The 25,785-nt window shown below is 40.8% G+C and overlaps 3 protein-coding genes across 7 annotated transcripts in view; 1 reads left to right on the forward strand and 2 right to left on the reverse strand.

Annotated features, from left to right (window-relative positions):
- Positions 1 to 897: 897 nt before the first annotated feature.
- Positions 898 to 3,608, reverse strand: cutc (cutC copper transporter homolog (E. coli)). The gene is made up of 9 exons (XM_070916202.1): positions 3,492 to 3,608; positions 3,297 to 3,367; positions 2,958 to 3,017; positions 2,640 to 2,849; positions 2,270 to 2,305; positions 1,915 to 2,048; positions 1,771 to 1,798; positions 1,584 to 1,689; positions 898 to 1,445 (listed from the first exon to the last, which is right to left on the reverse strand). Exons 2-9 carry the CDS (start codon positions 3,364 to 3,366, stop codon positions 1,334 to 1,336), a joined length of 756 nt encoding a protein of 251 aa, XP_070772303.1. The 5' UTR covers position 3,367; positions 3,492 to 3,608; the 3' UTR covers positions 898 to 1,333.
- A 301-nt stretch (positions 3,609 to 3,909) lies between these two features.
- cox15 (cytochrome c oxidase assembly homolog 15 (yeast)) lies at positions 3,910 to 7,447 on the forward strand. Its single transcript, XM_070916157.1, has 9 exons — positions 3,910 to 4,080; positions 4,909 to 5,096; positions 5,189 to 5,311; positions 5,495 to 5,681; positions 5,829 to 5,996; positions 6,121 to 6,202; positions 6,530 to 6,684; positions 6,788 to 6,901; positions 6,985 to 7,447. Exons 1-9 carry the CDS (start codon positions 4,006 to 4,008, stop codon positions 7,114 to 7,116), a joined length of 1,224 nt encoding a protein of 407 aa, XP_070772258.1. The 5' UTR covers positions 3,910 to 4,005; the 3' UTR covers positions 7,117 to 7,447.
- A 2,173-nt stretch (positions 7,448 to 9,620) lies between these two features.
- The window catches only part of LOC139293872 (A-type potassium channel modulatory protein KCNIP2), an 82,612-nt gene continuing 66,447 nt past the window's right edge, over positions 9,621 to 25,785 (reverse strand). Inside the window, exons 2-9 of one of the 5 annotated variants that reach the window (XM_070915518.1) lie at positions 13,049 to 13,147; positions 12,047 to 12,171; positions 11,795 to 11,864; positions 11,315 to 11,385; positions 10,996 to 11,103; positions 10,449 to 10,553; positions 10,205 to 10,267; positions 9,621 to 9,668 (exon numbers count right to left, since the gene is read on the reverse strand). In XM_070915518.1, coding sequence (XP_070771619.1) covers positions 9,621 to 9,668; positions 10,205 to 10,267; positions 10,449 to 10,553; positions 10,996 to 11,103; positions 11,315 to 11,385; positions 11,795 to 11,864; positions 12,047 to 12,171; positions 13,049 to 13,147 — 689 coding nt within the window. Of the gene's footprint in view, positions 9,669 to 10,204; positions 10,268 to 10,448; positions 10,554 to 10,995; positions 11,104 to 11,314; positions 11,386 to 11,794; positions 11,892 to 12,046; positions 12,172 to 13,044; positions 13,148 to 25,785 lie in introns of all 5 variants that reach the window. The other 4 variants (XM_070915517.1, XM_070915519.1, XM_070915521.1 and 1 more) reach the window with 4 other exon arrangements.

Genomic DNA, 25,785 nt, shown 5'->3' on the forward strand with positions numbered 1-25,785 from the left:
TAATGTGACTGACAAATTCATCGTTGATACTGAACTGCAATGCTGTCATACATGTGTTGAAGGCTTGAAAGACAGAAGACATAATAGAGTAATGTGCTATTACAATATTTTCAAACAAGCAGGTTTATGGAAGTAACTGATTGACTTTGCTCAGTAAAACCCTGACTACTACAGTCCAAGTTCCAGTTTTGAGTGGGTCATGGGTTTTTCTTAAGTCATCCAGATAACTCGGCAAACCAGCTTCTTGAAAACCCCCCAGCATTTAACCTGTATGAGGTCACAGACTCTTCAGAGGGTGTCTTATGTTACACTGTATGCTGACATGTTACTGGGCTGCAAAGTTCAAAAGTAACTGTTTTTTTTCCTTGAGACAAACAAGGTGAATTAACCTGTGTGATGTAACATATTGGATAAAACACTGGTGGAGTTCTGAAGTTGAGGTTTAAAACATGATATAAAACCGTTTACAGTGATGTGACATCATCTTATATATCTGCCATGTCAGTGCCCCATTGACTGTCTATTGATCCGCCCCTTTGTTTAATGACATCATAGGTTCACTGACACTTCAGTAAAGCCAGAATACTGCTTGTGCTGTCAGATTTCACCGTGAGATTTAAGTCTCAATTTATAAGACTTGAAACAAATATTGGAGAACCAGTCTAGCCTGGTTAGATATCAGTGAGCATGAAGACAGTAACATGACTCTCTAACCCTTTTAAACCTCATTAACAACAATTACAACTAATGTAAATGAAGCATGGTTCTGCATTAGTTTGGCCTATTTCTTAAATGAATAAGAGACAGGTTTTAATTGCAGGAGACATTTGACAACATTAACAAAAGAAAGTGCACTGAATTGTTAGATTTTCTTTCAGACTTTAATTAAATTCTGTGCAAACTAAATCAAGTCACAATGTTTCTGTCCTTGTAAAAAAATAAAGTACAGGAGATCACATCTTCCACTGTAAATTGGGACGGCTGTAAATAAATATAGGTTGACTATATGGCAACGGGAAAACATACTGTTGTGAAAACAGCAGCTGCACTGATCAGTGCGTTTCCTTAGCTTTAGAACACATTTAGAAATCTAGTGTGTGTTTTATTACACTATTTCTGAGGCAACAAACATGTGTACACTGTCCCAGGCTGTCCCTGAGCTTTCGCTTTACAAGGACTTTGGTTTGCTCAGTGATTAACAAAAAGAAGAAAAACAGAACTGAAAAGTCTACTTATTCTGGGCTTTAGTGAAAATAAATGATGACAGTATCAGTGTAATTACTCATGATCACTTTTGAGGTATCTGTGTCTGTCGTGACTGTCCAGCGCCCATTCACAAGGTATTTCTGGCAATTGCATTAAGAGTGCGGACTTTGCTCACATCTGCCACCTTCAGGCCGTACTCAGGTGCTGAGAAAGCAGCTCCCATCGTCACACAGGTGTTCCTGCACGTGGAAACATTATCAGACAGACAGGAACAGTTTATTCAGAAGTTTTATTCCTTATAGTTGCAAGAATGTAATGTATGCAAGCATGGGAAAAATCCCACCACTCAGATTTTAAATCATTTGATTTAAACATACCTGAACTTCATGGCAGAATCCTTACTGGACCGGGCTGAGCAGTGAAACTCTTGAGCCCCCGACCCCTCTAAAATTCTCTGCAGGTTCCTCTCTGTGATACCCCCTCCTATATTAAACAAATGGTAAATAAACAGTTGAACAGGAGAAAAAACACATATAAACTGCATATGAGAGTTAAAGGACTAACCTGGCATGATGGCAATTCTCCCTTTAGCCTGATGAGTGGAAGAAAAGGTGGAGAGTAGGATGACTAAGCAGCACAAATAAATATCCATGTCATTTCCATATGCTTGCATGCCAACATGTCTGCATACATATAGTTTACACATACTTGATCAATGAGCCGTTTAATGAGTGGGAGTCCCTCCAAAGCAGAGTTGTCACAGCCACTTGTCAACACACGCTGGAACCCTAATGATAGCAGCGTCTCCAGAGCAACTGCTGGGTCATGAACCATGTCGAAAGCTGCAGTAGGATCAATATTAGTTCAATAACACAAATTCAACTCAAAACTCAAAAATATATATTGCACCTTTAAGGGCACCATACTTCGAAGCACTGCTGAAAGGACTCTAAAGCTTTCATTCCATTGAGGCTTTGTGATATTTTAGAAGGCTAATTGCTGGCAGCTGCAAAGACTTTTAAAAGCTTTAAGTCTTTACGTGATGTAAAGGAGAACATTTTACCTCGGTGGAAGGTGACAGGCAAAGGTCGAGCAGCAGCTAGCAAGCAAAAGCAGACAGTCAGAAAAATAAAACAAACAATACAAAGGCTCACACTAAATATGTTAATTGCAAAGTTGAAATATAAAAGAGTTGCTCATTCTGAACGTTTTTCCTCTCTTTGGAGCCGACATGTTCACTGTGGCCAGTTGTTGATTCAGGGCCACATGCTGCACAGTTTCAAAGGCTGAAACATTTACTTTATTTTATATATGTTTTCTTTATGATTTTGTGGAACTGTTCATCATGACCCGTTAAGTGAGCATCTTGGTTGTTTGTGTTTCTTCCCTTGTAGGCCAATACAGGTAAGACCAAATATACAGGCAGACATTACCCAGTAACTCCATACAGAGCTCTGTGTCCACCCGTCCATCCTCTGTCAGGGCTCCCAGCACTAGTCCGTCGGCGCCGTGGCTCTTCATCTGCTCTATGTCCTTCCTCATCACCTCCACTTCCTGGTCTGAGTACAGGAAGTCCCCCCCACGAGGACGTATCATCACGTAGACGGGAATTTTGACATACTGCTTCACGACCTGCAGCAGACCTGTGGCAAAGCAAATAATGGTGGCATATGTGCTTCTATGTGCTTGTCTGATCTCAGCAGATACTCAAGAGCTGCATGAATATCTGTACCGAACTGAAGTGTGCTCACCTAGACTGGGAGTGAGCCCTCCCTCCATAAGACTAGAACACAGTTCAAGCCGACCTGCACCTGTCAGGAGAGACAAACGCTTAGACTGCACCTTTATGGGTTATGAGAAATGAAATAACTCTGCATGTCCATTTAATACTCAGCACTGGGTTAAGACAAGATCTGTCTGAGACAGAGCTTAAATCCCCTACAGTGAAGGGGATCTTTAAATTGTCTGAATCTGAATCTTTAAAAGTCTGGTTGACTGAAAAACTTTCAAGTAGAACCGTTTGTAATTCGTCTTTGGCGAGTAGGTCATTGTGGGCTTATTATAATCAGTGTTCACTACACATTACCAACCTCCTCGTTCAGCATTGATAGCAGACTCCACGGAGTCCACACACACCTCCATTAAAAAGCCCTCTGCCATACTGACAGTGTAGACAGTGACACAGGAAGACACACAGACAGGGACAGAGAGAGATTCATTGTGATTTGTTTAGTTAACACGTCCACAATTCTTTAGCTAACAATTTTAACTTCCACAACAACTACCTGTCAAATCCACTTCCTATCTGTTCATGGGACCTTATCAGTCGACTGGAAGCGATATGAAGTCAGTGTTGTTTTGGTGAATGAGCTCCTACAGCCAGACACCACAGTGGATCAGCGTTTTCCGGATAGTTGAATTTCAAACACGCTGTTTGGCGGGTGGACGGTGACGCTATTTGGGCAAAGGAAGGAGTGTGACCGCCCACGCGGGATACGCTAGTACCCAAAACATGCACCAACACATGGACGCCCCGAATTTAGAAAATGATTAATTGCACATTTTTTATATATATATTGTTGTTGTTATTGTTAGGTTTGTTGAGTGTTTCCCGTCTAACAAAAGAAAAAAACTATATTTGCTCGTCTATTTGTTGTGACGTCAAGAGGTTAAAGTTGAAGTGTCAGTTAGGAAACATGCTTGTGTAACAGCCGGTAATAGCCTTTACCTAACAGAGCTTCATCTTTTAAAACAGCCCTGCAGGACCAACTCGGCGCTAACGAACATTAGGGCACCGAGATGTTGCTCTCTTTAGCACGGACAACGATTTCTTGCGGTTGCAGAAGTGCTGGCAAAGGATTTCAACACAGCAGTGTGAGTATATAGCTAGCAGCTAACATTAGCCTACTAGCTAGATGAGCACGAAAAAGGTCAGACACTGCACTGCAAGCGATATAAGTATGGCACGATATGTCAGATATTTTCGAAAAGCTAACCCATCAGCCAACTCCATTTTGTGTCACTGTGGTATTGTCTTCAACGTTAATGTGAGTTAGTTAGGGCAGTTACCTGGCTGGTTATAATGTTACGTAGCATCAGTCACGTCTGAATGTAACGTTAACGTTACCAGTTTAGCCGCAGCGGAATCACCTCACCGAACACCCATCATCCAGATGTCGCGTTAGCTGTCAAATTAACAGCTGGATAATTAAACGAATTTATGAAAGACCTGATTGTATACATTTCGTAATTTTGCAATTCCCAATAAGTACGTTCTCCAACAACCTGAGACCTCAAAACAACCAACCAATCAGCCTGCAATCCTTTTGTTCAGCAGTCCTGAATCTGTAACTGGTCACTAGAGTAAACTCAGAAGTGAGCTAACAGGAGAAAGGAAGTATCATGTACGTTAATCATGTGTTACATGGCTAAAAGTAAGTGGACACCTGAATTTTACTCCATATCTGATATATATGAAAATGGATATCAATATGCTGCTTTAAGTATCCGCTCTTCTTTATATGTCTTTATGGACCTACTTTTGTGTACTGGGGTATTATCATGTGTCATGATTTCTCTAGTGTTGTTAAAACTACATTTCTGTTAGCAAAGGAAATGTAAGTTTTTAGGCACATAGATTTAAAAGTTATGCTGTCCAGTGTTGTTTCAAGTCCCCTCTCTGCTTTTTATTTACAACATCAGCGGAGTCCACAACTTCGGCAATGGCTTGTGAAGAGAGGACAGAGCACCATCACAGCAGAGGCAGGAGCCTCCTCCACCCCAGCAGCAGCTACTGTCCCCAACGCATCCACTAGTCGCATATTAGGTCGCTGGTTACTCGGCTGCAGCGGGCTGGTGGTTGGGGCTGTTGTCTTGGGTGGTGTCACAAGGTAAAGTGATGTGTCTGTGTATATAATAGTTCTCCTTGTAATGAAGTGGTGTTGATGGGTACTTACTGTAGATATGCATGTGTTTGAAACAGGCTAACAGAATCTGGGCTTTCCATGGTTGACTGGCATCTGGTGAGAGAGATGAAGCCACCTCAGTCACAAGCAGAGTGGGAGGCTGAGTTTTCCAAGTACCAGCAGTTTCCTGAATTCAAAATGTAAGGCCCTGTCTATAATTTTCACCTAATCAAGACAGACACTCGCACAGTTTTAAAAACACAATCACTAATAATCAAAACACAAGTTTGTAACCTGGTATCATTTTGAAATTGATCTCTTTTAATTCCCAGACTAACGCTTGACAACAAGATTAATTATCTGTTGTCATTATGTTTTCACAGAATGAACCATGACATGACTCTGCCAGAGTTTAAGTTTATCTTCTACATGGAGTGGGGTCATCGTATGTGGGGTAGGCTGGTTGGACTTGCGTACGTCCTCCCCACCGTTTACTTCTGGAGGAAAGGATACTTAACTCGCTCCATGAAGGGAAAAGTGCTGGGGCTTTGCGGATTTGTCATCTTCCAGGTAAGACTCAATACAGCCATGGTGATGGTAGAGGATTATAGGAAGTTACTACCTCACTATTAGTGTTGTATGGATGTTAAATCAGTGTCAAAAATGCATGAATGGCTGTATCATTGTGTGTGTGTGTGTGTGTGTGTGTCCTCTCAGGGCCTTCTAGGGTGGTACATGGTAAAAAGTGGTCTGGAGGATAAACCTGAGTCTCATGACATCCCTCGGGTCAGCCAGTATCGTCTGAGTGCTCACCTTGGTTCTGCCTTGTTGCTCTACTGCGCCAGTCTCTGGACAGGGCTCACTCTGCTGCTGCCTGCACACAAGGTACAGAGGTAGACTCTTGAAAAACACCCATTATAGTTTCTGTCTACATCTAAAGTAACAGAGTTTTAACCTTGATCTGTGTGAGAAAATGTTCATGAAATCATGATGGCACCTCCTTTCACAGATGGCAGAAACCAAACGTCTCATGCAGCTCAGGAGGTTTGCCAAGGGGACTGGTGGACTCGTCTTCCTTACTGCTCTTTCAGGTACTCTTTGTTATTGTGTGAATGCAATGTCACAAACATTTTTCTAAGGAGATCTATATAGTGATAGGAGTGCTTCCAGTTTCAAGCGTCTTTGGGGATGCAAATAGATCCTTGGCTACAGCTTTCATATTTGAAGCTAAGGTCGTACAGTACAATTTACTGTAGAGCATATTCGGGGGGGGGGGGGTGTATTTAGAAAAAAACTGAAGAAAGAATTGAAGTAGATACTTGGACATTTGTTGCAGATTGTGAAGATAAGATGGATAAGAATGTAATCTATACATATGCTGATGTGTTTGGAACCATTTTACAAATGCTATTACACAGGTGCTTTTGTTGCTGGTTTGGATGCCGGACTGGTGTATAACTCCTTCCCTAAGATGGGAGAACGATGGATCCCTGATGATCTGCTAGCCTTCTCCCCTGCCCTCAAAAACCTCTTTGAAAATCCTACAACTGTGCAGTTCGACCACAGAGTTTTGGTATGTTATTATTTCTAAACAGAAATAACCTTGTGGGCAACATTTCAATGTTTCATTATTTGGATTAGGTTGTTGATGGTCTTCTTTATTTATTTTTTCCTAGGCAATCTCTTCCTTGACCGCAATTACAGGCCTCTATCTGTTCTCAAGGAGGATGGTGCTGCCCAGGAGGGCTAAGATCGCCATCAGCCTCCTTGCAGCCATGGCCTACGGACAGGTAGGCTGCCAGTCAGCCCTGAAACATGTAGACTCAGTTTATTACTCTTCAGTGTAAGTAAACTGTGTGTTTGTGCTCTTCAGGTTGCCCTGGGTATCAGCACCCTGTTACTGTATGTCCCCACTCCACTGGCAGCAACTCACCAGTCTGGCTCTGTGGCTCTTCTCTCACTGGCCATATGGACTCTGGCAGAGCTCCGCAAGATTCCCAAGTGAATGCCTGCTCCTTTATGGAGCAATCCAATCCCAACAAGCCACACCTCAAGCCTCTAAGAGTCAGCAGTGTCATTGTGAACGAGTTGAAGACTGAAGTGCTTTTTTTGTTCATGTACACAGTTTCAACAGGATGTTTTTAATGTGTTTACTGAGTGGTTGCTCACCTGTTGCCTTGTGTCTGGCTGCCTGTTAGTTGAATCAGATGTGGCTGTTGGGATTATATGTATAATTATGTATATTTAAGTTATGAAATATGTCTTCCTGACATTGTGAAGATGAATTAGAAGGTAAAAAGTGTGGATCTTGATTGTTTTGCTTTATACTGTATCTGTAGAAATGTAAAGCTGAAATCACTGTCTTATTTTAATAAAGACAATTATTCACAGTCTTTAAAATTCAAACTCCAGTCCATTTTGCATAGTAACTGTGATTTTTATTGTCTCTGTACAAAATATACACATTTTGAATACGTAATGCAACCAGTTGAGGCTAGCTAACTAGACAGTCAGTACAACAGGTTAGTAGGTTTTCATTGTTCTAGACACAGTACATGCGGGTATAGACAGGTTTTACTTGTGGTCAGGAATGGAAGTTAAAAAACTGTTGGCAAGGACCAATCAGAGCCAAACCACTTCTTTCCTAGAAAAAAATGCAAAACTGAAAAGAACAAATTGCAGGGTTGGTGCATATTTTGGTCAGGGCCATGGTAAACCCTTATACTTTGCTCCGAGAGGAATGAGAGCTTGGATGAGTGCAAAGGTGCTGATTTGTGGTAGAGAACATTATTGCTATTCCATGTTAGTCTCTCTGCATTTAAAAAGACACTACAGCCTATTTAATCACTTCCTGAGTGCCTCTTCTCCTCACATTTAGATTTAAGAGTAGTTCTAGTTTGAAAAGAAGCAAATTAATATGCGGTTGCAAATTCATTCATTAGAGCCCAATGTGTGGGTTTACAACCTAAAGCTACACTTCCGTTGGGACAGTGTGCAGGTAAACCACATTGCCAGTTTACCTTTGTACAACCTTTTGTCTCTGATTGCCCCTTGCCCTTCTTCCTACACAGCATCTCCCTCTCTCTTCACCCACAGGTGGGCTTAAAGTCTTAACTTAGAGTGGCTTTATATACGTCTTTAATTTATATCTTCTCTTTGGTGTTACAGAGAGAGGGAGAATACGGAGTGGGGGGGGGGGGCATAAAAAATGGTATGTTATTAAACCATGTCACTCTCACTAACAGTACACACACATACTATGCCTCTTTGAAATTGAATGAACCTAATTTAATGCAACAAGGGTTTTGAGATTTTCTTTGAAGTGGTAGAACCTGCTACAACCACATGACATTTCCGATTACAAGAAGTCCACAAATACAATCTGCAATCTAATAAATTCCCCTTTAATGTATATTGATAGACTAGTACGACTGTGGTATGCCAGTCCTGTGTTGAGAGAAGCTGGGATGGTCAAAACAGCTTGTCAACTATAGTGCAATCCCCACGTTGTACTGCCTAATATCACACCACTGGGAATGCTAGAAAATGTACAACAGTCAATAGACACCTACAGCTAGGACTGTAATAGTTTGGAAGGCCGGGAATTATTCTACCAGAATTCCATTAATGGAGGTGGGAGTTGTCCCCACAGGGTCTTACATAGATAAGATGGATGACATCTCTTTCTGTTACACATGCACACACACATACACAAAGGGTGAGGCACCTGTGAATGAGTAGGAACAGCAGACAGACAAGCAGACTTTGGAGTATCTCTGTAAATACATAATTGGATATTAGTGACATCATCATGCGATATTGAAATCAGTTCCTCATGGAAAACAACACGTTTGATGCTCCACAAAACAGGATCGCTTGGCTCTCCAATTCGTCAGTTGTTTCCTCAGGAAGTGTCTCTCTCTCTCTCGTCCACTAGATGGCGGCAGACTCGTTTCTCTTTTTATGGCCGGGGTATGAGTAGTAAATACGGCTAGCGGCTCCAGGGAGGTGTTGCCCACATGCACAGAGGCAGGATCAGATTCACTAATCCAGATCTCAGCCATCACAGGGAAACAGGGAAAAGAGTGATCTTGGATCAAGGTTTGGGAGCAACTTCGTCCCTCTGAGTTCAGCCATTACAGGCTGAAATAGTTTAATAGTAAATAAAACAGGTGAGGGGTCTTGGGTGTGCCAGTGCCTGTGAGCCCGCTGCTTGCCTTCATTCTCCGTGTCTCTGGGGGTAAAACTAAGGTTCTGCATGATGAAGGGAAGTCGGGGAAACTCCATTGTTGCTTGGAGAAATGTCACTGGGGTTCCAGGAAGAGGGCCTCTCTGTGCCCTCAGGACTCACAGCTCTCAACAGACACACAAGCACAAGCTTGCAAGTCAGAAGACGGCCACACACATACACACACACATTCGCAAACTCTTTCTTCTTCTTTTCAATCCCCATTCCTCTTACACACTGACTCCACTCCCTGGTGCCAGCATACTCTCTGGTCCAGGTTCTTAGATGACATTGTCAAACAGCTGCATGGACTGCATGATGTTCTCATCCTAGACAGAGACAAGAGGTTTGGTTGAGGAGGCAGCATCATTTCTCCTTGTGTGTTACCCATATGATTCACACTGGGGAAAATGAGGATTAAAGGTATAGTTTGACATTTTGTAGTATTTTGTTTTGTTCCAGAGAGTCAGATGAGAAGATTGATACCCCTATCATGTTTGTGCCAGGAGCCGATTAGCTTAGCATAAATTCTCGAGGTGGGGAAAATAACTAGTCTGGCTTTGTCCAAAGTGAGAGTTATATCATGTTTGATAAAACATGTTTGTTTTATTCGTACACAAACAGAAATACAAAATGAAAAGTTGTGTTTTTTATGAGGAGTCAGCCAGGCGCAGTGATTTCTTGGAGGAATGGTTTTTGAATGGCTCTATCTGCATACTTAACGCAGAGACATGAAAATGGTGTCAATCTTCTCATCTAACTTTCGGCAAGACGTTTCCCAAAATGTATAACTTATTATATTAATAGTAATATATTATTATATTACTATTACTTAAGGACTTGAAAATCCACTTTTCTGCCCAACCTTTTTGCATGACTCAATGAACTCCTCTATGGTGACCACCCCATCTTTATTCCGGTCCATTTTCTGAAAAAAAAAAAAAGGCAGCCAAAGATTTAATCACTGAAAAACAATTGTACTGTATGTTCAAGAATGTTATACATTATCTTCTTTTAGAGAACAATATCTCTATCAGTAATAATTCTGTTGTTTTAAACAATCATAAAATGAAAGTAAAGACTGTTGAGTTGATCAGCCCTAGTTTGACCTGGAAGAAGCTCTCCACATGTTCTCTTGGAGCATCGTCCTGCATATTAGGGTATGTGTACTTCCCCATCATGTCATAGATGGATTTCATGATGTCCAACATCTCCTGGAAATTGACAGACAAAAGGGAGAAATTGTTGGACAACGTAAACAATTACCTCAAAGCTGGTCCAGCATTTCAGAAGGACAGAGGTCACGAGTCCTACATGCAAGGTTTTTTTGGATAATTAGTTTTATTTTATTTTTTTGTCCTGTTTGATTACCTAGTATTAAGTATATTACTTTAATTTTGTTAGTTAAATATGACTTCTGTGACCATTTTCTTTCAGTCACACCCAAATAGAAGGTTATATCATGGTTTTATGAGGCCATATATGCCACAGGGTATGTTTGACATTTTGGAGCCGAGTTCTAAATTTCAAAATAAAAGTTGACGTTGTCAGTGATCAATATCCCGGCAGAGAATTTCCGCATCTGATTTCCCCCAAAATTGAAGGTTGCCAAAACAGTGTGACAGGTGGGCGTGTGTGTGTGTGTGTGTGTGTTACCTCTTTGGTGATGCAGCCGTCCTTGTTCAGGTCATAAAGGTTGAATGCCCAGTTTAGCCGGTCATTAATGGTCCCTCTCAGGATAATAGACAGGCCAAATACAAAGTCCTGAGATAGAGGGGAAACAATTTACCATACTGTTTTGCATCAATTAAATCTTGACACAGTAAATGAAGTCAAATGTTTATCACAGCATTAATCTCTGTGGGCAGGTATTTAAAGGGAATACATTTTTGTGGACAGCTGTGGCAGCAAGTTTCACCGGAGCACATATTTGCTTTTATCTCTGAAAGGGAGCCGATATAAGAATAGAGCTCACCTCGAAACTAACCGAGCCGTTCTTGTTAGTGTCGAAGGCTTCAAACAGGAAGTGTGCATACATACTTGAATCTGCAAAGGTAGAGACTTACAGTAACCCATGTGCCCTCAAAACATGAGGCAAAGTCTTTAAACAGCTAGGATTAGCAGTGAGCTAAATATAGCCTAGATATAAGAATAAGTTCAAATACAACTGGAGGCGAGTGGTTAACATTTCATCAACCTAAATATCATGAAATGAAAAATTGCCTCACCTCTTTGCAGTGCATGAACCATAGTTCAGCAGAGCAGATTTATAATGAGTTAATTAGTTAAATTCATTGTGATGATGAAAAGCTCCATGTGTACCTCTACAGAATCAAATACATGATGTTATTTACACTTTTATGAATGAAATGAATGAAGATAGAAAGAATGGTGTACATTAAAGTATCCTACAGTTGGAGCTCTTCGGGTTTAGTGGTAGGAGTTGACAACTCACCTCCCTGCGGAAAGAACTGGGAGTAAATGGTCTTAAAGTTCTCCTCATTCACCACACCACTTGGACACTCCTGGGACACAAATGTGAATGGAGAAAACTCATTAGTTTCCACCATGCACAGAATATATAAAGGACTACACATACTGCTCTTAACTCCCATAATGATGCCACTAGAACCAGATTTCTATGTTTATTTGTTAATTTGTAGTTTCTCTTCCCATCCTCATCCCTCTCTTCTTCGGCCAGACCTACGTTTTTGAAGCCCCTGTAGAGGACTTGCAGCTCCTTCTTGGTGAACTTAGTCTGCTCCTGCAGCTTGTCCATGCTTTCAGGACGATGACACACAGTGGATAACTCAAAGTCATCTTCCACGCTGTCTGTGTGAGAGAGAGACCAGTGTTAGTTAGCATTTATCATCACTACACCCACACCAACCTCCAGGACAGCCATGAACTGAACATATTGTAATGAAGTCATTAAACTGATATTGAGCTCATCATACAGTCTTATACTTCATACATAGAGCAAAATAATATCCTTTATTCACAACTATGTTAATCATTATTTTATCACTGGATCAAAACATGAGTGAATTACATTTTCTATATACACTATTATGTTAAGCAATTTGCACCCATCTTTGCTCAGGCATCAGCTATAGCACTTCATATGACAACACAAAACATGGTCAGTAAAATATCTATAAAATGACTGAATGTCTTGTCTGAAAGCTAAAGCTCAAGGACACAAATACACTGGGGAGAGCCCTATACTGAGAAAGCGAGAAAAGAGGTTTGACATTAATGAAAATGGTAAAGAAGAGACATTTTAAAAGGTGTGCAGACGGAGACATTTAACCGAAATTCCTCATCTCATTTTCATTCCATCTGTTTCTCGAAAATAACAGTCAACTCATAGCAAATGTCATATTTTATATTCTTAGACCCTCAGCCTGATATCTCTGTGATAGGACATATACACACACACACACACACGCACACACATGTTCCACCGCTTCAAATCGGAAAACAGGTCTGATTTATTAGCAGCAAGAATACCAGGATGTTTTAGAGTTTGTGTGTTGAGTGTATTCCTGTATGACTGCATATGGGCTTACGTGTGCACTGAATGTTTCGGTGGCTGGGTGTACATGACTGCATCCACACAAGTGTCTGCATAAATATTTTTAATTCACTGAAGAGGCTGGACACATAAAAGGAAGTAGAGATGTAAAGAGAGTGAAGGAGCACTTGCTTTGACTGATTGAGGGGGTAACCGAGGGATTGCAGCATGGCAGCAGCTTGAGGAATCGCTGCTTTATGGTTTTTTTGCTTTGGCTGTTGGAAGGATTACCTGCAATCACCAACCATAGCACAAAGGTTAGATACGCACACACACACACACACACGCAAGTCTGCAAATTTTATTGTTTTCACACATGCCTGTAAAACCAAAAACACACTCCATGCAACGGACAGATGCAACAGACTGATTCATGCCATTAAGTCAAATTGGTAGTTGCCTGCTGACCTGGCTTGGGAGACCACGAGTAGCGCTTCCAACTGTAGATATAGCCACACAACAGCAACACAGCGTGATACCTAGAAACACACAGTTTCCCTAATCAGACTGGCTGTCATATCACAATGCCACATTCAGCCAACTGTACAAAAAACCAGCGGAGAGTATCAGTTCAAAACACAAGTCAAACATCAACAGTTTTAATTCACAATCGGCTTAAACGAGAACTTAATTTCACTTCAGAATAGAATATAATTTGCCAGACAAATGTACTGCGACAACCAGAGCTCATCACGTCTACCACCATAGTGCCAGTCTCATCCCGAAGCAAATGAACTTCATGATGCCTATTTTGCCGTGTTTCACAGAACGATAATGAAAATCAGACAGAGGAAGTAAAACACATTCGCACACATGAACCCATGTACTTACTCTTGCCTCTTAGTTTCCATGGTAACAGTCCCCTCACCCCTTTTAGCAGGACCCCAGCGGTCTGAGGGATGATAGCCATGATGGGGTGAAAACCAATACAGCCACAGTACCTCCACTGACTACCTAGCCTGTGTGATGTGTCATCCTGTTGTCTCTCTGCTGTATGGAGCTTCTGGCCCTGCTGACATGTGTCTCCGGTGTCATCTGGAGCCAGAGCAGGCAGAGCACATTGTCCAATGGATACCAGATTAATACATCCAGCCGCCTAGCACAGGCCCAGCCCTCTCTGCTCCAGGGTCTGTGTGTATGTAAGTACATTATCTTTTTCCATATGGACCCAACAGCTGACCACAATACAGAAATTAATATCAAATACTTTGACCAACAGTCAAAGGTTTAAAAATGAATCAGAGTACTTCTGAAGCAAGATGCAGAAGACTAATGATAGAGTGAGTAGTGCCATTGTTTGTATGCACACCTAAAATAAATGTCCTGATCCTCGTCAGAAACCCTGCCCTCGTTCACCATTTCTAATCTTTACCTTTATACAACAAACGGAAAAAAAAATGTAAGTATAATAATGCACAATGCATATGCAGTGGTGGATGTAGCAATTTAATGTTGAGATGAATTGTTAGTAAATGGACTAATGTACACAATGGACCTTGAGATTTACCATAAAACTGTACTTACACACTATACTAGAATAAACATACTTAGATACTTGACACCAGTTCTTAAGATATATCTAATGGGTATATCTAAAGTTTGGAAAGTCTCTTGCATAGCATTAAATATTGTTTTGATTAAGTATCTATTAGTAACTGCTGTGAAATGCATTTTTTAAGTAACCTTAACACCTCTGATTGTTATTACGTTACAGATACACAGCTTGTCTCTGGTTGTGAGCGGACTAAATTTAATTTCTACTGATTGTTCTGAAGGCCTGGACGGAGATAGGTAAAAATGATTTCTACTTCCTCTGCTCTGCATGGAACACTGAGCTTGAAATACTTGTAAGGACCATGAAAGCTGAATCTACTGGAAACTGTCAATGCTCAGATATGAGACACCTTTTCCTCCCTCCCTGTCTCACAGCCCTCTCTGCTTTGTTGCTGATGAAATTTCTTGCTTGTTGTGATGTCTTTGAGTAAATGTGCTCCGGCTGTCGTGGCCAAGTCTGTCTTGGAATAGAGATGTTTGATCTCAGGGGGATTAACCTGATTTTAATATGCACATGCACACAAGCATGTCTCTTTAAGGTCCCCAATATTTGATATCTTATAACTAGTGGTCTCTTGGACTAACCATGTATATATACACTAGTATGCTCTATCTCTCGCTCTCTCTCTAGCCATCTATGCTGCTGTTTTTTTCTCTTTCACAGTTGTTATAAAGCACACTATCAAGATACAGTACTTAATATGGAAGTTGTATCTAATATTAACAGAATGCTGTGGTTGAAAACAGTCCTTTGTTGAAAACAAGTAGGTTACTGCGCTCACTACATTATTGAAGTAACATGTGATCAATTTGTTCTCCGGCCTTTGAAGTTAAAATTGTCTTCTGAGTGGCACTTACAATGAGACCAGAAATGATTTTGGCCTGAGTAGGCGGAAAAATAAAAACTGTCTATTTCTCATCAGACAAGGGGAGAAAAGCAACTTTCTCTGTTCTTCAGCTCTTGTGCAGCACTATGATGCTCTTACCCATTGCAGTGATTGTGCAATTAGGGTTCAATAGTTTCCCTCAGGGTACACTGACAGACCATCACAACTCTTCAAGAAATAAGAAAAACAGCTTTTAGCTTGATGGCAACCCATTTTTGGCAATATCCAGTAACTTTTGAAGGAGTGTCGTGTTTCATAAACCTGGGAGATCTGAGGATTTTCTCAAGGCACAGAGAAACCTTGTAATCCCTCACCTGAAGTGAAGGCAGAAGAAATATTACAGTTTAGAGCCACGGTGATATAGTATATGGCTGATGGAGATTGATTATAGATCCAACATTGAACCTTTCAGCTATGATCTCCAGGCCCTCCTGGCACCTAGTGATGAGAGAAGTAGAATTGCAATTTAAAAGACTGTGCCGTTTTTACAAATATTAGCATAAGATTAGAATTTAAAGGCATCCTGCTGGTTCAGTGGGTTCTTCGTGTGCCTGTGGTTTCAAATGAGGCATGAGACCTTTAATGTCATCCATCTCCTCCCAACTTCTCCTGCCTATCTTCAATCTTTAGTATTACACTTCCATAAAGTTGGGGGACTCACAAGAAAGAATGAATAAAGGAATGCTGAAAATCAATGCAGCAGGGGCCAGATATCCTGACTTTTAGCCCCTAATATGGCTCAAGCTCCAAAAACACTTGATCCTGCATTTCACATAATGCAATCATTTGTGGTACGTTGCAGTTTTGTAAAAGCTCACATCTTCCAAACTCCTACTTTGTTATGCAGACCCTCTGTTAAAATTGTATGTCCCGGTGGCCTCATGGTTAAGATGCATGTACCTGAAACATGCCAGTTTGATTCCAGACAAGTACTTTTTGTTGCATGTCATATCCCCTTATTCTCCCTCCCCATTTCCTCTCTGCTACTGTATCTAATCTAATCTAATAAGGTAAAATGCCAAAAAATAAAAAAATTGTATTCTCCAAGCCCAAGCTTGTGATGACATCACCAGGGTTATTCCATCAGACTGCGGAAAGCTCCCTCCAAAAACACAGAAGACATTATGCTGTACAACTCATGCATCACTAGCAAGGATCTTGATGTATAAAATAAAGAAATTGGGTCGGAAATTATGTGGCAGTGTCTGCATCTGCAGAGACCCTTCCGTCTTCCTATATTGTCTTATTTTGCTGTGTTCGGGCAGGTTAACGCCTGCCCAATAGCAGCGCACAGTGTATAGCCCCCAGCCAATAGCAGCGCACAGTGTGTAGTACCCAGCCAATAGCAGCGCACAGTGTATGAGGACGGGACTCCATAAAAACGTAGTGACCAGGTGCCAGATCCGAGAGGAAGCTACGAGCCAAGAAGGAGGGGCCAACTTTGAATGTTGTGTTTACAAACCGTAAACCGGCAAATCCTACTCACAAGTATTGAATGTTGAATTGCAGAGATGTCTTTTTCCCAGTATGGATGGGCCTACATTAAGATGTGTTTTGTACATGAATTAATCATTCAAATGTATTTGTTTAGAAGTTTTGAGTCTCCTTTGTGTCTTGAATGCAGCAAAATAATCAGTTTTAAGATTCCCCACTTGAGAATGTAAGTTGGAAAGGTATGGACATCAGTATTTCAATCTTAGACAAAACCATACACGCACACACAAACACACACACACACACACACACACACACACACTAGACAGGACCATAAATAGGTGTGACAAACATGACAGCTATTTAATGAAGAAATGCGGCCAAACTACTTTATGTTTAACCCTAATAAACACTTGAGAAAGACACACAAACACATATGTAGACACCCCCCCTTTCCAGCTGAGTGTTTCCCCCCTAATGTCTCCTCACCATATTCATCATTTTGACTTCTCACTCGGCGCCTCTTTCTCGCTCTCTTACCATTTGTCTTACCTGCCGTGGAAAGGTCGATAAGCCCCAAAAAGTGCATCAGTTTGAGGGAGCTGCAGACCACCAGGAGGATGCCTACCGTCTGCAGCCCCTCCACCTCCCAATTGTCTTGGAAGAACAGATGCATCCTTCCCCCCTTCCTCTCTCTGTTTCTGTCAAAAAAAAAATATTTCTCTTTCCCCGTGGCAACCACGTTCCCCCCCTCAGCTCCAACCAGGAATGCACCGTCTTCGTCTCTTCAGTCTCCCTCTATATGCCGGTATTTGGCCATCCTAACTCCGCACGGCTCCCCACCCGCTTTCTTCACTGAAGGTAGATTGTTATTCTCCTCGTTTCTTCATCGAGAGCGGTAAGTGCGTGGCAGTAGGACTGACGACTTGCTGCTCCACCCCCGCCGCCTCTGAGGCTGTCAAAGGTTGTTTAAGTTCCAGGTGAAGTTCGGACAATTCACAATGTGTGTCCTGGCAGGTTGATGGCAATTGTTTTCTGACTCTGCTTTTCCAGCTACCGACTCTCAAACTCTCTCTACTCTCTGTCTGTCCTCCCTCTCCCTCTCTTTCTCGCCTTACCTCCGAGACTCTCCTCCTGCTGTGTCCCTCCCAATGTATAATTGGGTCAGTGATTGGACTGAATGAAGGGAGGAAAGAGGAGGGAGAGGAGAAATGGAAGGAGGGAAAAGGATGGAGGAGTACTACTTGTAGTTTAAGAGGGGAAACAGAGAGGGGGGACATACTCAAAAGACAGATGAGAAGAATGAATTGGGAGATAAGATAGGAAGAGAGATGAGGAAAGGAGGGGCAAGATGGAATAGTTAAAGGAGGAAATGATGCCAACCAGGGGTTTAGCAAGGACTGAATCCGAAAACAAGTGACAAATATAGCCGCAAGCAGCAATGATCGGGGTCCAAGCAGATCGCGAGCATACTTCATTGTGGTCATCACTATTTGCTGATCCTCTGTTGAAGTATATAAATCTACTTTCAGAAACATTTGATGTGGCTTATGGCCTTCAGTGAAGACGTATTTCACATGACTACATTTGTTGCTGTTTTAATACAAATTAATTGGCTTGTATATTGAAACTAGCTGACTCGAAATGTCTTTGACAACTTTAGTAATTCCGAAGTGTGTATGATTATCTCAAGTTTTGGGTGATTGGCCCAATGGTTTCTGGCGTTTTTAGAGTAGACGACCGGATGCAGATGACTTGAGAGGTAACAATGATGACTTTGAATTTTGACTCTAAGCCAAGTTTGGAATGTGAAATGATTTGTTGTAACTTTGATCAATCATTACCAAATTTTATGCATCGACTGAGTCATGACCTTGGATCGGGGAACCGGATTTCTTACACATACATGTAGCTGATTATGAGATATAAACTTGTTGCATTTGTGGCACCCCTTAGTGGCAAAAAATCTCAGGACTGCATAGCGAAGCCCAGACCTAGCAACCGAAGTTTGGTGTGCACGAAGTTTGGTTAAAATCGCTTAAGCTAATTTTGATTTATGTAAAATTGAACTAAAAGACACAGGTCTAAAAATTTCAAAGCTTATTGACTTATTGAAATTTCTTTAAATCAGCGACGCCGTAGATGATCCTGACAAAGTTTTGGGATGATTGGCCCAAAATAGGGTTTTGAGAAAAAGTCGCAAAATGCGACATTTTTCGAGGTGAAGACCATTGGAGCAAAAATGCAGATGAATTGAGAGATTAAAATTATGAAAGAGTTTTGACTCTGAGCAAAGCTGCTTTTGACATAATTGCGAAACGCAAACTTGATTATTACAGCGCCACCTTGAGGTGGTGAGTCATTTTATGTACCTGAGTAATTGTAGAATTTGCAACCCACCTGCCAACTGGTGACTTTTGGTCTTACAGTTTTTGCTGAGACAAATAAGAAAGAAGATGAAAGAATAATCACAATAGGGCTCCAGCAGCGAAGCTTCGCTGCTTGGACCCCTAAAAACCAAAAGAGGTAGCAGGAGGAAAATGAAGGACAAAATTAGTAGATGAAGAAGCAGAGAAAGACTAACAGAAGGGAGGAGGGAGACTGTGACGACAGAGAGGCAAAGCATCTGACCCAGCGGCTACTGTGGACAAACTCACAGATGTGGCAATCTCCCCTGAGTGTAAAGTCAACACACGTGCACACACAAACACATAGCCTGGAGGTGGAATCTGGCTATAACATGTATTTCATATAATCCAGCGCAGTGGGGAATATTTCAGTAGAGATGGGATATATTGATGTCACATCTGGCACACTGACATCCTACCACAGACAGACACAATCTCTAAAGAACTGGAACTGAAAAACTAAAAAAAATAGGATTGAAGTGAAGAGTGGAATCATGGTGATGCATTTTAGTTGGCATGTAGATTTTTTTTTCAGACTTCCCATATGGATTTAACATACCTGATGGGTTCATATGTGGGACTGATTCACACCTTTTAACCTTTCAACAAAGTGCAGCAGGAAACAAAGATGGCTTACAGTAAAAACAACAGGATATGGCCTTTTGAACCCTGTGAAACACAATGTTGAGGTGGGATTTGATGATTTGAAGAACATTATCACTCTTACCAACCCAACCTGATTGCTGTAAGACTAGATGTGAATGACCCACATTAAATATAGTTTATTTGTCAATGCCTTTATAAAAGAAATCTGTTTTCTGTTGTCAGTTTCAGTCATTCATGTTATTCGGTCACAGTGGGCTGCAGACTCTGTTTTTAGTGCCAAAGCAATCCTTGACCTATCATTGCTTTACACAGAAAGGAGCTCCTAGCAGTGAGGTATACAGATTTTAAATTTGGTAAAATTCAACACTAGTATAGGATATGTACTAACCACTGGCAGATGTAATCAGTGCAAAAAGTCCGACAAATTAAACGACAAATACGTTGTTTGTAAATCCCCTCCAGAACAACATGTGTACAGTAAGTGTTTTCTAACTTGACGTCGCTTACAGCTGGACGACATCATTTGTCTGTGCCAAAAATAAAACCTTTTTCTATGGTTGAGATTTGGGGGGGGGGGGGGGGGGGGCATGGTTGGGGTTCAAACTACTTTAAGGTTTGGGTAGGCTCGTGGTCATGCTCTACAAAAATGTCATACAACTTCCTCCTTTTCTCCCAACTGATAGGAGTCAAAAAAACTACAGCTGCTAGAGGGCTATTTGCTGAAGTGATTGATGCTTGGATCTGTGCATCCCTATTGAAGAAATTGCTAGACTACACAAAAGTGGAAAGTTCTCCATCACTTTCATCCTCCACTCCATGTTCAATAACAACCCCCATTATCAAAGCTGGAAGTGAATGCTCTACAGGAAGCTGAGCCGGGAGACGGGGGAATATTCCCTAATAGTCCCTAGTACTTTAACCCTAATTTTATATATACGTACATGTGTCTGTCTGTCTGTGCCTGTGAGCAGGCTGGCTCACCGCCAGACAGAAATAAAACCAGGAAATGGAGAGGAGGGTAAAGCGGAAGCTGAGGGAGACAGAGAGGTTTACGGAGGGCTTGATCTGTCTGTCGTGTGATTAATGATTCTCAGAGTCAAAATGAGGCCTAGAGCTACAGTATAGCTGCTGAGCCGCGGGGAGCACACATCTTAGAGCAGCCTTGTGAGACCGAACAACCTACACTTGATCAGAGGCAGACTCAGACTCAAAAGGAATGATTTTGAGGTCACAGACTGAGCTCATGTTCAAAGTCACAAACTGGGCCCATGAACGCTCAAAGTGTGCAGCCATCACTGTCATTTAATGTAAGAGAGGCAACTGTGGCAGTCGAGTGCTCCAAATACAATAAGGGAGACCTACTACGTCTTTTAATGGCACTGAGGGATCAGACATAATAACAAAAGGGTCTTGATGATCAAGTAAATTGAGATGAAGAGAACGTAATTGAGAAAAATGGACATTAAATTAATAAATTAAATGAATTTCTTCACAGCTGGTCCTCTATGGAGATGTCTAATCTACATAAAGCATTAGATTACCCTATATTTTGCATTTATGGGCATCATTGATTAAACAGGGTACATAAATTCCTAAATACAGTGACATATTCAGGCCAGTAAATTCTCAAACACAGTCTGCAGTCGGAGAGTCAAATCAAGGATGAAAGTGTGAGAGATTAAGGCTGGTCGCGCCTATCTGTCAGTATCTCTTACAAAAAGCATTAGGATATCTGTCATACAGAAACAGAGACAGAAATGCAAGATCAATATATTGCAAATAAACAAAAAGAATTCTCCCCTTTAACGTCGCTCAGACATGATGGCTCTGTGATACCAGGAATATTGTCAGGCACTGACATTTGAACTTGGTAGCGTTGTTGAGGTTGCTTCTAATAATGGTAACATAAATTTTAGCTTACTTCATGTTTGCACTGATTGTAACCATGTATGCATTGATTTTGTGACTTGCAGGTCAAAAGATGTCTAGACGTCTCTGTTACTGTCAAACCACGGTGGGTTGAATTAGACTGAGAAGTGAGTGTTCTTTAGACGTCCAGATTACACATAACCGTTGTTTCAACAGCATTTCATTGACCATATGTCAGCATGTATTTAGGAGCTGAAATATGGTCATGCTTTTGAAACAATTATGTAATGTAGATGTCAAAACAACAGTCTACAGCCACACTAGCAGCTCTGTGAGACTGTGCTGAGGCACAGCTTTGAGCTAAATGCTAATGTCTGCTATATGCTCACAGTGACCATGGTCACCATCTTAGGCAGAATGTCATTAGTTTTGCAGGTATTTGGTCATAAACCAAAGAGTTGGACAAATTCAATTTTGACCAGATGATGGCGCTACATGGAAAGTTCGGGATCACCAAAGTGTTTACTATCATCCTGAAAGGAACGCAAAATTTCATGGCAATCCATCCAATGACTGTGGAGACATTTCACTCAAAACCACACGTCAACCTCATGGTAGCGCAAGAGGGAAAGTCAGGCGTTCATCAAAGTCATTAGGATACATTCTCTGGGGACCATGAATATCTGTACAACATTTCATGGCATGTAGCCAATGACTGACAGACAAACCGACATTGCCATCCCTAGCACCATGCGGTTAGCATGGCTAAAAATCAACCAAATTTAGTGTCTACGTGTCTTTTGACTGACTAATCACCAAATCTGTGACACTTCTCTTGATATAAAAGTTAGATGAACAACAAAAACACACTCATAACTACAAACACACGCACACATCAACATGACAGCTGTCACTTCAAAGATGAGCTCTGTGCAGTCTGTGTCCAACAGAGCCAAAGTGATGCTCCATTTGCTTGTAAATTGAGAGTGTGCGTGATATAATTAGTTCCTTGGACGTTTCATCTTCCCCCTTGACCTCTACTCATCACCTCAAAACATCTTGTAAGGGCAGTCTGGTTCCTCCAGGGCGAGAAATCACAGATGAACCACAGGAGCTCTTTTTAGCATAAACTGTTTAGGGACAGTGTACATGAGGAAGCGACGCCTGTCACACATCCCAAGAGATGTTCTGATCTCAATATAATGATGGACATTCACTTGCCTGAATGCTAATCTACGGAAGGTGTTGACACCTTTACACACATACACATACAGACAGAGAGAGAGAGAGAGAGAGAGAGAGAGAGAGAGAGATTGTAATAAAATGTTACATTAATCAGTCTTAGTTGATTAGTCTCTGTGAGACATATTTTGCCTGAAGCTAGACACACAGAGTAATTGAAATACCTCCATATTTAGATGTCTACCTGGGCAATTATTCCTCTCAAAACTGATTAAAATGTCTAAGAGAGAGAGAGAGGGGGGAGTGTGTGTGTATGTGTGTATGTGTATATGCGTGTGTATATGCGTGTGTGAATGCGTGCAGCGAAGGAGACACAGAGGAGGTCATTGACAAATGGTGCTCAAAATTGGCTAGTGTGTTTCCAATTAGATAAGTGAAAGCAGAGATCCATTTGCATAGATCATTAGCTTTTGAGGATATTTTTAATACTGCGATGTGGGACAAAAACAGATTCATTCTACTGAGGCCAAGTGCTTTTAGTATAAACTACAGAGAGCAGCTAATGAACAGTTTTCTTTAGAAAGTGCACGCAATCAGGTGAGGCGGAGGGATCAGGGAGATTTTCTCTTTTGAGGAAACAAGACGTAAAGGATTATTTCTGTGCACATGAACAGCATCTATACTGAAAATTAGATAAATTGTCATTTTTAGATATTGGTTTTCAGGAATATACTGTAGTTGTTCGATAAGAACATGCGTCTTGCTTGGATACAAGTTAATGTGACAGTAAAACTTTCAGTAAGATATAAATGATTAAATATTAGCCTTTTCTTTCTTTTTCTCAGCAATTATATGACCTAAATGTATACAATTTCCCTGAAATCGACCACGTAATACCCTACAAGTGGTTCTCAACACTGGCAAAAACTTATTTTGTGTCACCTTCAAACACCTGGCTGAAAACCTCTGACCTTCCCGAACACATATTGCAGTAATTAACTTTTACACCTGAAGAGGGCAGTGTGAGGTAAGACATTTGGTTAGCAACCCTGTATTCAACAGAGCTGTCAACCACTAGCTATTCTCTCTTTCTCTTTGTTATTGTCCTTCATTTAAATTCTACTCCAGAGACCAGGCTACAGGCAACAGTGGGACTGTAATGAAAGATCACAAGCCATTAACAAGTTCCAACATGCTCACACACACAATCACACAACAATGAAAGGGATAGTAACACTCATGTTTGCGACAATGTTTCAGATCAAGACTATAGCAGACAAACCAGCATTAAAGTGGCTATACTTTAGACCTTCTTTTCTGGCACTAAACAAGCTTTTTAAAATGCATCCTGTTTTTGAGTGGTGTAAAGCAGTCAATCTAAATTGGGTTTGCATCGCTTACAACAATCCTCTAAACTTATTTCCATCAAATCATAAACACTCACAGGAGCCAAATCAGGTAAACATCCTGAACGGGTCGATAAGACAGAAAAAAAAAGCTTTCTAGCAGGTAACAGGGTCTGAATCTCAGCTCTCTATAGGTTTGGTTTCAGCAGTTTGTTTGATTTGTTTCTAAAAAGACCACTACAACAAACCTTAAGGGGAAATTACAGACACAGCATCTGTATTACAGAGCAATCGAACACCATTTTCCACCCAAACGAAACATTACTATGTTGGACCAAAAGAAACATCGACTGAAACGTTGAACTTAGAGTAAAACTCAACCAGCTGGCAGCAGCGTACAGGAGGGTTATCCTAAACGTTTATTGGGATCCAGCCATGAATGAAGAACAAATTGGCAGCTAAATCAATGGCAGAATGACAGCAGCCTGTAGCTTTCCTTTGTTGTTGTAAAACAGGGTGAATAATAGCCACTGTCTGCCCAACATGAATGTTTTATCCTGGTGAATTCTGCTGCAAGGCGTGTGTGCCCTTGTTAATACTGTATGTGTGTTTGTGTGAGAGAGAGAGGGTAAGAGAAGAAGAGAAGTATTAATCAATTGAGAGTGAGAAACTTGTCTTAAAGAAAGCTAAGAACTAGACTGTACTTTTCTTATGTTTTCATTCACCTGCTTGAGTGAGTGACTGAGAACTTAATTAATTTAGAAAACATTTTCAACACACAGTGTACATAACAAAAACCATGATCTCCCTAAGACCGTAAATGTTCCCAAAGCACGGCGAAGCAATTAATAAACAAGGATAAACTCATGTCCCAGCCTCACAACTGCAAACAAACAATGCAAATAAAGTAAAAGAGGAGAAAGAAGACAAGGAGATAAAGATAAAAGTAAGAGAATGCATAACTGGCAACTGTAACATATGGAAGGAAAAAAGTAAGAATAGCTTTAAATAAGCTAATTGGAACCATTGCGGTTTCTCTGGTGAGATCATGTGTTTTGTTTTTATTGTACACATACAGTTGTTGTACAATGACAATAGGCAATGCTTGTTCTTGACAGCAATATTCAGGTTTATTTTTGAATAAAGTTCCATTAAAAGTGCCAATAAACAATCACTCACTGGATACTCTCCTTTAGGCTGACACATAAACCTATATACAAAGAAACGGCAAATGTTTCCTGACTGTATCAATAAACTTGGACTCTGATAAGATTTCCTTTAAAAAGCATTACTTAGAAATGTCCATAGCATATCAATCCTATAGTATTAATAAGTAAAATTCAAGTAAAAGTCCTTTCACAATTACATACATTACATAATTACCTTACAATTATTTATGCATTAATGCTTTAATGTTGCAGCTGGTAGAGGTGGGGCTAATTCTAACTACTTTATATACTGCTGGATAGCTCAATCTATTATAATACATCATAATTAATTTGTTAATTATATTTTGTATATTTTGTATTGGTAATGACGGCTGTCAAATAAATGTAGATGAGTGGAAAGTACAACTGAACTGA

This window comes from Enoplosus armatus, chromosome 12, assembly GCF_043641665.1.
Source record: "Enoplosus armatus isolate fEnoArm2 chromosome 12, fEnoArm2.hap1, whole genome shotgun sequence".
Classification (NCBI taxonomy): domain Eukaryota; kingdom Metazoa; phylum Chordata; class Actinopteri; order Centrarchiformes; family Enoplosidae; genus Enoplosus; species Enoplosus armatus.